Source organism: Chinchilla lanigera, unplaced genomic scaffold (genome assembly GCF_000276665.1).
Source record: "Chinchilla lanigera isolate Chin_1 unplaced genomic scaffold, ChiLan1.0 scaffold00106, whole genome shotgun sequence".
Lineage (NCBI taxonomy): Eukaryota > Metazoa > Chordata > Mammalia > Rodentia > Chinchillidae > Chinchilla > Chinchilla lanigera.
The window spans coordinates 6,385,883-6,396,452 of NW_004955507.1; the positions used below are offsets into that span (position 1 = coordinate 6,385,883).

General features: G+C 44.7%; 1 protein-coding gene across 1 annotated transcript; it reads left to right on the forward strand.

Annotated features, from left to right (window-relative positions):
• The first annotated feature begins 7,626 nt into the window (after positions 1 to 7,626).
• LOC102006372 (olfactory receptor 13G1-like) lies at positions 7,627 to 8,571 on the forward strand. The gene has a single exon (XM_005407722.1). The coding sequence runs from the start codon at positions 7,627 to 7,629 to the stop codon at positions 8,569 to 8,571; it is 945 nt and encodes a 314-aa protein (XP_005407779.1).
• The last annotated feature ends 1,999 nt before the right edge of the window (positions 8,572 to 10,570 follow it).

A 10,570-nucleotide genomic window follows, 5' to 3' on the forward strand; every position in this document is an offset into this window, starting at 1 on the left:
CTGTGATATGATGTTTTTAGATCTTGTGGGAAAATACCCAGCAGGGGGATAGCTGGGTTGAATGGGACCTCTAGACCTAGTTGTCTGAGGAATCTCCAAACTGATTTCCACAGTGGTTTCACCAGTCTGCATTCCCACCAGCAGTAGAGAAGGCACTCCACAACCTCGCCGGCATTTGTTATTGGTTGATTTCTTAATGCTAGCCATTCTTACTGGGGTAAGGTGGAATCTCAGTGTTGTTTTAATTTGCAGTTGTTGAATTATTATTTCCTGGTTCCTTGTTGTTTTTAAGAGATCCCTCCTTTCACATTCATTAGTGGCAACGCTGTCGTCTTCAAGATCTGAAAGCTTTGTTCAGGCAGGTTTGCCAGCTTTCAATGGAATTTTTAATTTCCTGAACATCTTTGTGAATCTTTCATACATTCTAGTACTTTTCCATATTGTTCACTTAAGGTTTCCATGAGTTGTCTATGCTCTTCTATTTTCTTATCAATGTCATCTTTGTATATGCTGGAAACTGCTTTCATTATTGTTGTCATTTCTTTTTTTTTACCTGAGACATCATTTCTGATCTGATGTCTTCTTTGGCCTGATGGAGTTGTTTCTTTACTTCAGTTGTTACCATTTCAGAAATTTCAGGTGTATGACTTGCAAGCCTTTCTGTGTTGATGTCTCCTGGACTTGTTCTGGGTGGTGTGGACGTCTGGGATTGCATTTTGCTCCTTCATTTTGTCATTTTTGAAGATTCAGAGGTTCCCTAGAGTGCAGTGTCACTTCTCGATGTGAGTGGCAGGGAAAGTGTCTGAAGATTGCCATTGCTCAGTGCAGCTCTTGTGCTAGTGAGTGGTAGCAAGGTAGGGTCCCAGATGGTCCTGAAACTTTCTTGCATTCAGTTGGCTCCCAGGCAGGTGTGGGAGGGGTGGAGTAGGCTCATTGGAGTTCTTGAAGCCGTCTGGAGTTTGGCCCAGCTTCCACAAAATAGGGAGGATGCAGGTCATGGTTACCAAGCCTCAAAAAATGCCCAAAAAAAAACCCGCCTCCCAACCCGGCAACGGAAGGGGGAAAAGGGAACCCCCCATGGCTGCTGACTCTGTCCAATTTTCAGCTGGGCTCAAAGGGGGGTGTGGGCTGTTCTCGGAGTCACCACTGAGGCCCCAGAAGTTGTCCAGTGTCCCACATTCCTCACACACTGTGGGGGAAGGCAGGGGAGCTGCTCAATGGGTTTCCTAAAGATGTCTGGGGTTCAGCCCAGCCCCCACAGACATGATAGGAGTGTGGTAAGTGGTCACCAAGGCCCCAGAGTGCCCGGGACTTTGCCTGCCTTGCACACTGGTCAGGGAGTTACAGCAGTGGCTCACCAGGGTGTCCAGGGTTCAGCCCAGCCCCTGAAGACACACTATGTGTGGTGAGTAGGCACTGAGGCCCCAGAGGGTGCCCAGGGCTCTGTCTGCCTCCCATGCTGGTCAGGGAGTCACAGTGGTGGATCACTGGGGTTCCTGAAGATGTCAAGGGTTCAGCCCAGTACCTGCAGAAGCACTATGGGTGTGGCAAGTAGCCACTGAAGTCCTTGAGGGTGCCCAGGATTCCACCTGCCTTGTACGCTGGTCAGGAAGGTGCAGCAGTGGCTCACGGGGGTTCCTGAAAATGACCCCACAATAGTTTTTAGATTCATTCATGCTGCTATGTGTATCAGTATTTGGTCTTCCAGAATTTTTTTTGGTTAGCATTAAATTCTATAAATGTAGCACACTGCATTTATGCATTTCCTGTCTGTTGCTATTGTTCCTCATTTTTGACTGTTTGAAATAAAGTTTCCCTGAACAACTGTGTGCAAGCCTTCTTGTGGTCATGTTCTTTTCTTAAGTAAACAACTGTGGGTGGAATTCCTTGGTCTTAAGTTATATACATACTATATCATTTTTTCTTCACCTAATTTGAAGCTCTGTTACTAGGCACAAACCCTTTTCAGGCTCTTATGTCATAATGATTTTTTTTTTCTATGAACTTATTCTAACCCTCAGTTATTATTAAATAATCTTTTTGAGAAATCCTAGGTACTATTCTTTGCTCTGCAGTTAACATGCTTTGATATTTAAATATTCATTCCAGCTTTCATTTAACTGTTGGATGGCATTCTATTTCCATGTTTTTATTTTTACCTTACTTGTGTCTTTATATTTAAAATAAATTTTTGTAGGCAACATGTGATTAGGTCATGATTCTTACACCATTCTGAACAATCTCTACCTTTTAATTTGGATATTTTGGCCATTTACTTTTAGTGTGATTATTTAATCTCATTTTTAAAAAATATTTTGATGAACATAGAAATCCTGGTGACTGGCTTTTCTCTTTCAGCACTTTCAAACTGTTGCTCCTATTCTTGTTATCTGTTTTCTAACATGAAATTGCTGTCTTTTTTGTCTTTATTTCTTTGTATAGAATGTGTAAAAAGTATAATTTTAACCTGGGGCAATATGTCTGTCACATTGAACTATATGCTCTTTAGGGGCATGGCTGGCTTTCCTTTCTCTCACTCTGAATTGCCAACAGATAGCACAGATTGTGATGAATCAAAGGGGCTCAGTAAATACACTTGAATAAATTCACTTTGTTAATGACTGATAGTGTAACACCTATTTGGTTGGATGTGCAGTGAAAAAAGTGTTCTTCAAAAGGCAGAATATGCTATGAATAAGACAGATACTCCTCTCAAGGACCTTGAAAGTTTTCTTCTATTTTTAAAGTTCAATAGCTTATGAAGGGTTATATTTGTTTTAGCTGTGGAGTTAGAGGCCAAATCTCAGTGACTTGCCCAGAGGAAGATGCTGTGGTCCTGAGTGTGGGGTGCTGAGCAGAATTCAGAGGGCTGTGTCCTCAGATCCTCCTCCTCACACCTTGGTTTGGATCTCAGGCTGACACTGAAAAACTTGTGTTCTCTTCGCTCACTCCTTACCAGGATCATGCAATGGAAAGCCAGTATCAAGCTATGGACTGTCTTTCTTCTAAATAGAATAGTGGAGACTGCCCAATAAAAGGCAAAACTGTGGCCAAAAACCTTAGAAAAAAGTGTTCAATTTTCTGTCAAACTCTTGGAGAGACAGTAACAAATAGGTTCTGAAAGGTGCAGCAGCAAGCACAACCTGCAACTTTGACCGAATGTTTCCAGATTCTATGGCCCAAGTAATCACTTCTACCTATGGCACCCACCAACAGACAGCAAGTGCTACTGGAGAGTCCTGTGGGATAAGAGATCCTTGTCCACATTGTGGGGGTAGTTTGTGCTCTAAGGACCACTGATGGTGCTCAGAGTCTGCTTCTATAAAGATTTGAGCAATCTCTAGGTTCCATCCTGCTCCAGGCAGATTTTCCTGGTAAGTCTGGCTGTGCACTAACTCATGCACAAGGCCTCAGCTCAGGGCACAGCCACATCACATTGTGGTCCACAGTTTGGCTTGAGGGTCTTGGGGGGACCACATAGGGAAGCTGGAGAGAACCTGGATATAAAAGTCCCAGATCTCCTGGACCTGTATGGCAGAAAGACAAAGACTAAGAAGACTTAACCTATAGAGCAAGGGGTTTTAGTCAGCAAGTCACTTCCTTGGTGACTTCTCTCCCTTTCTACAGATTGCCATCTAAAATGCAGACAGAAAAACTGATCACTTTTACACCATGTGCAAAATCATACTCCACACCAATTCTTCAAGGTCCTATGTGATGCAGCTACCCTTTATAGTTTTATTTCCTTGCTTTCCCCCTCTCTTCCCAACATGCCTACTGGTCTCCATTGCTACTTCTGTCACTGGGCTGAAACCTTGATATTCAGGTTTCAGGTGAAAGCCACCTCACTGTCTTTCTTTACCCTTACCTGAGAGTTTTCCTCCAATAGTCACATCACATTATTCTGTTCATGTTCTTCCAGAGAAGTTTGAAACTGGACAACAGATTATATTTGTGGTTTTTGTGGAGTCTGAGGTTGGACTACATGTTTGATACTTTAAGACCATAGATGACAGCTCTTATATAGCTGAAGTAAAGAAACCAAGTGGGCAAGTTCCACAGCCTGAGTGCATCCTGATATGTCTCCACTTATCTCCTGTAGGAGACACAAGCACAGGAAGGAGCAGATGGTGAAAGCAGGGGAGGAGAAATGAATGCCTCCCTTGCAATGGCTCCCTAGCAGGATGTAATTGTAGGATCAGGGACCCTTGTGAAAAGACTTGGAATTGCTGGGACTTTACTTTGGAGGAAGCATGCAACATTCCCTGTGGAGTAAAAGTGGTCCACAAAAGCTCTTTTTCCCTAAATTCACCATTGTCTGAGACATGGACATCTGCAAGTGTTGTTGTTTTTGTGAATTATAAGCTGTTTGTCCCTCAAACACATACCAGTCACCAGCAGCAGCCTTTGGAGGAAGGGGAACAGGTCCTGACATGAATACTGGATATGAGGATGTACTGTGGGGGAGCATTGGGAAAGCAGTTAGGGGAGGGGAATGAACCAAGTATCATTGTGATTTTAGATGGAGTTGCTGCCTCACGCTCACCCTTCCCCTCCTCCCCCCAGGAACTCAGAAGCATCTTTCACAGGCAAGGGAGCTAGGCTTCCATTGTCTTAGACCAAATGGTCATTGCTATAGGCCCTGGGATGGGAACATGGATGTGTGTCCCTGTCCTCACATGCTATGATGTGGCACCAGTGCCTAAACCTCTGTCTTTGCACAGAGGCTCAGGAGGATCTGGATGTATGCAGGCAATGGACAGAACTACAATCACCACTGCAGCCTCCCTGAAAAATGTGCTGGCCATGCCTTTTGGTGGTTGATGGGGTAGAAAGGATACTGTTATGCCCAGTCCTACTCTGCATCCCTGAGGTGTGTCTTGGACCTGGCGCAACAAATTTCTAATGAATGAACAGATGGTTGGGCCTCATACTGTAATGGCACGCAAGGATCAGGGGTGTTGGCTTTGATATACAGGTGTCGGGAATTAAAGGTTGTGCAGATACTCTGGGGCAGGTAGAGGTAGGGTGAGAAATTAAAGGAAGGTAGTGAACACACCTTGTCCTCCCATCTGTGTAAGTAACCCAGTGACATGATAACTGAATCACTGAATCCATCAAGATTAAGGCATAAAACTCCTATGATGAGGCATGGTGGATGGACATCAAGGTGGACCCCAACCTTGGTGGTGCCCTGGCCAGACCTGAGACATCCAGCAAAGGCCAGTAGTGTGTTGCTGTCTAAGAGAAACTGGTGACCAGGCAGCCATGTTTCCACATCAAATGACCTGGGTCCTTGAAAAGACACAACACTAAGATGACCTTTCTATGGAGAGAGCAGCCTGCTATGGCCAAGTCAGTGCTAGTCCATGTCAGCACCATCTGCCCAGGGAAAGATAAATTTTGTTGCCCTAAAACTGGCCACAGATGAATTGTGGCTGTTATAATGATCAGGTGAAGTATGTGCTTGGTCACTGTGTAAATAAATTGGTCCTCAAAAGCTGAATGCTGACAGCCACATTCACAGGTGACCATAACACATGGCCACTAGCTATTCTGAGGAGCTCAACCCTCATGATGCCTGGTAGTAGCCTGTGCTACTGACCAAGTGACAGTGTGTGGAAAAATGCTCTGGCCTTGGCATGTTGTGTGCTTCTGCCTGGGGTAGGAACTATGGTTTGGGCAGTTCATTGGCTCAATGCCATGAACATCTCATCTCCTGACCTGTCAGCTCCCTGAACACTCTCCTATTCACTGACAGGGCTGGTAGGAGCCAGTACTTGAGCAGCAGTCAGTATACAGCACCAGCCATGCCCTCGCCAAGGAGCACTACTCTCGCCAAGCTCCCTTGGAGGGACTGGATCTGCCCTGAGGCACTGGTCAGCTTCCCCAAAGGGACAAGAATGCAGGCATGATTTCCCCAAGTGAGACAGGTGTTTCTGACTAATTGGTCCCTCTATGCCTCTGGCCCTTCACCGGGAGAAGTTGTCTGGCTATTACAGATGATACAGACATTGTAGTGTCTTACTGTCCTCACTCATACTCTTGGACCTGGCGCAACAAATTTCTAATGAATGAACAGATGGTTGGGCCTCATACTGTAATGGCATGCAAGGATCACTTAACTTGCTCTTTTAAATTTTTATTTTAAAGCAATTCTGTTTCCTAAAGAAAGCTGATGACTTCTTTTTTGTGTGTGGGGTAGTGAAAAGCAAGTTTCTCCGGTGGACAGCAGAAATTCCAAGAAGAAATTTATCATTTCTTGTAAGCACTGCTGTAATGGGATGTTGATTATATATATATATATATATAATGTAGGTTTTATTATAAATAACAATATTTTGAAAATGGTGGATACTTTTACTTTATGAAAATGACTAAGAGCTATGAGATTCCTTTGGCTGTTTTTTTTTTAAGATGAAAATTCTATAATTATATAAGTAAGGTAAATGAACAACCTGGACAAAATGTAGCGTACAGCCTTTATGTGTTAGTCTGTCTCAAAATATAGCAGATGCCTCGTTGATATGTATTGTTCCATCTACACTTGCTATGCCTGTAAGGATACTCCTATGGGTAACATTCAGGTCTGTTATTCTGGCCACTCTGACAGGAACATGCCCTTCTAAAATCCTGTGAAGATTGTGAGATGAGATGAGCTCTAAGCCAAGGCTAGGAAATAATTTATCAAGGCCCCAGCTTTATAAAGGTGCATGAAATAATCCTTTTAATTAAATGAATATGATCTAGTCAAATATGTGCAAACGGAAAATTTGAAAAGAAACACTAGTACCCTTAAGGTTAACGAGTAATTTATCTAAACATTCAATCTGATCTTATCTGTTTACTTGGAAGTTGGCCCATGTGACCTGAGATTGCAGTTTAAGTTTATCTCGTGAATCTTGATAAGCAACTGCAGAGTTTGGCTATGAACCAAGTGTGTGGGGGCAGTGTGAGGATTGCACAGGAAGGGAGATAGCAGGACTGGCCTGGAGAGGGGCTTAGTTCAGCCCTGTGTTCTATAGATTGACCTTGCTCCTCTAGCTACAGTGACACTGCTAGCTGAGAGTGACAGCAATGTCTCAGAGTGAGTGACCAAGTTCTTGTGGGGACACTTTACCCACAGTGTTGCTTGGACGTGCCCCGGCAAGGTGGTAATATTTTATGTTTTGGTTTGTCCTCACTTCTTATCTGTTCTCAGCACTGTTTGAGCTCTGAGTGTGCTGTAAACAAAACTTTTGCAATATTCATAGAGGAGACAAAACTCAGGCTACCTAAAGATATCCTGGGAATCTCTCCCTACTGTATTAATGCTCCCCATGGGCTGGATCAGGATAAAGCTGAATTGAGAAGTAGGTCAATTCCCTCTGTTTGTGAGTGATCCTCGGCCTCAGTGCCCCTGGAATAAGTGGTGGGGAGGGCAGCTCACCACAGCTGGCAGCAGTGGTTCTCCCTGGAATGTTTAGAGGCCCAGAGCTCTGTTTTTACCCCCATAAACTACTTGAAATCCTGCCTCTAAGGGAATCACACATGCGTCTGGAGGGTGGGCTCTTCAGAACAAACTGAAACCACAGCGCTTTTGCTCTCAGGCCGTGTCAGAGCCAGCAAGGCAATGCAGCTTCCCCCATGGATCAACAGTGCCCACACAGTGCAGGGCTGAACCAGACGCTGGTCACTGAGTTCCTCATCCTGGGATTCTCCCAAAGTCCTAGCCTGCAGATGCTGCTCTTTTCTGCCTTTTTCTGCCTCTACACAGCTGCCCTTTCAGGAAACCTGCTCATTGTGGTGGCCATCAGCGCCAGCCCTGCTCTGCACACCCCCATGTACTTCTTTCTGGTTAACCTGGCCCTGGTGGACATCCTCTGCACCTCCACCATCCTGCCCAAGCTGCTGGGCATCATGGTAGCAAGGAGGACCATCTCCTACGGGGGCTGCATGGCACAGCTCTTCTTCTTCACGTGGTCGATGGGAGCCGAGCTGCTGCTTTTCTCTGCCATGGCCTATGACCGCTACGTGGCCATCTGCCGGCCACTGCACTATAGTGCACTGATGGGCCCCCCCATCTGTGCATTCCTGGCTGGGGTCGTGTGGGCCATCAGCCTCACCAACACTTCAGTACACACAGGCCTCATGCTGCGCCTGACCTTTTGCAGATCCAATGTGGTTGAACATTTCTTCTGTGAGATTCCTCCGCTTCTGAAACTCTCCTGCTCTCCGACTCACCTGAATGAGGCCATGGCCTTTGCCGCAGATGTGTTCTTGGCCGTGGGAAACTTCTCTGTGACAGTCCTCTCCTATGGCTTCATTGTTGCCAGTATCCTCCGCATCCGGTCTGCTGAGGGCAAGCGGAGAGCCTTCTCCACCTGCTCCTCCCACCTGCTGGTGGTCAGCATGTACTACTCCACTGTCATCTACACCTACATCCGTCCTGCATCCAGCTACACGCTGAACAAGGACAGGGTGGTGTCGGTCATCTACACATCTGTGGCACCCACCCTGAATCCCCTCATCTACACTCTGAGGAACAGGGATGTCAAAGTCATGCTCAGGAGACTTCTGTCCTGCAGCTGATCCTGGCCAGACATCAGGAACCTCCTTGTGGCCCAGCGCATAGGTCTGTGTGGAGGGAAAGAAGTGTGACTGAGGGCATAACTTTCCTAAATGGCTGAGTTCTGTTTGCTGAGGACTTATCCTGTGGAGCTGAGTGGAGACAGCTCTGACACTGCAACAGTTTGGACTTTGGGGAAGCCCTGACCTCTCAAACATGGTATGATTGAGGGATTGTCCCATGTGACTGTGAAAGACAAGAACTACATGAATTCAAGAAATCATCAGAGGTGGGCACAACCCTTTCACCAGCCCTGCCAGTTCTATCTTCCATGAGGCAGGGGTTTGGGTAAACACTACTCTGTGACTGTCATGTATGTTTACAGCTAAGGGTGATCTTTGCCTTAGGCATTGATGGTACAGGAAGATGAAGGTGGTTGGAGATTTCAGGAGGACAGTTCTTTCCTGTAAACAGAGTCTCCAAGAATTGTCTGTTATCAATTTTTAGCACCTTGGATGCAGATAGTTTGAGAAGAATTTTTCATCCTTTCTTATGCTCAGCACCCTGGGCATAATATCAACCAGCTACTTCCCTGTCAGCACTGGCTCCAGTTCAGGAAGTTTTGTTCCCCACGAAAGCCCTGGGAAGAAAGACCCTTTGTGACATATATCTTTACTATTTATACTGAGAGGTAACTGGCAGGGCTGGGTGTAAGAAATATGAACTTGTGTAGTTGGGACAATGCAGGCCGAGGGAGTTGACTTCTTGTAACAAACCTTTACAGAATCCAGAGACCTCTGTTACCACCCAGTCTCATCACTGGTGACCAGTAGCAATGCCTCCTTCTGGTCTCAGGGTCCTGGATCTTGTCCTGAGCTGACTTTAAGTAAGAACTGCAGTGATCTACTGGGTTCTGTCTCGTCTATGTTGATTTTTCTGTCTCTCCTCAGTGTTAACTTCTTTTTTTCATGCAGGCTATAGTCTCCTTCCTGGCACTGTTACTGTCACTGTCTTGTATTTTTATCCTTGCACCAGGCACACAGCAGGAACTCAGAAAACTGATCTGTTGACTGCACAATGAAATAAGGAAGCACTGATTATTCCCACCAGTTAGGCATACTTTTGGAAAGACAATCATAGGTATTTCTGTGACATGATTGTTAAAGGAACCATGATATCTTTGTTTTTCCCTGATTTGAAACACAGCTTATGTCTGCTGTCAAGGGCATTTGAGTAATAGTGAGTGGATGAGTTTTTAGTACAATCTTGAGGCCTCTGACCTTTGCATAGAAGGGTGGAAAAGGGTAGTTTTTCACATGAGTATCACTGGGGTTGGTTCTGGCCACATACCAGATCTTGGACTCCTAAGTGTGACTACTTTGACTACCTTGCTACTCTGATCCCTGGAGAAGAGGGGATGCTAGAAGTTTTATTAGAGATGAAATCTAAGGTCAAAATTCTTTACAAGAGCTCTCCCCACCCACCCTAGTGTAGAGGGAAGCAATCTGCACTGAGGTGAGCATCCATACCCACCATATGGGGCCCTTACCTGGGAATCCCTAAGGTGGCTTACACTTGTAACTTACAGGCACACCTGGTTTCTCTTGCCTCCTGTGTAACAATATCCTATGGAAGAACCAGGGGTTTTCTTTTTTGCTAATTTTTTTAATTTTAAAGAATAAAAAATAAAAAACATTAAAAATAATACACAATTTCAAAACAAGATGATAGGAAATCAACAATGGTTGTTATATTGCATATTGTTATCTTCAAAGTAGTTGTTCAGATTACCAAATAAAGGCATGTAAAATTGATAAAAAAATTAAGCATTATCTGTGCTTTTCAATAAACCAATAGAAATTAGTAGTACAATTATCTTAGCTATTGTGTGTGTGTATATGTATATATATATATTTCCCTTCTTTCTTTCTTTTCTTCTTTCCCTCATCCCAGTTCTTACCTTTTGAGCAGTTTCTTTCCCATTCACAATATCTACTGTACTTTTTTGATTTTATTCACTTT

What these genes read in the sequence shown, in the direction of transcription:
- LOC102006372 (XM_005407722.1), top strand. Translation starts at nt 7,627, where the DNA reads ATGGATCAACAGTGCCCACACAGTGCAGGGCTGAACCAGACGCTGGTC.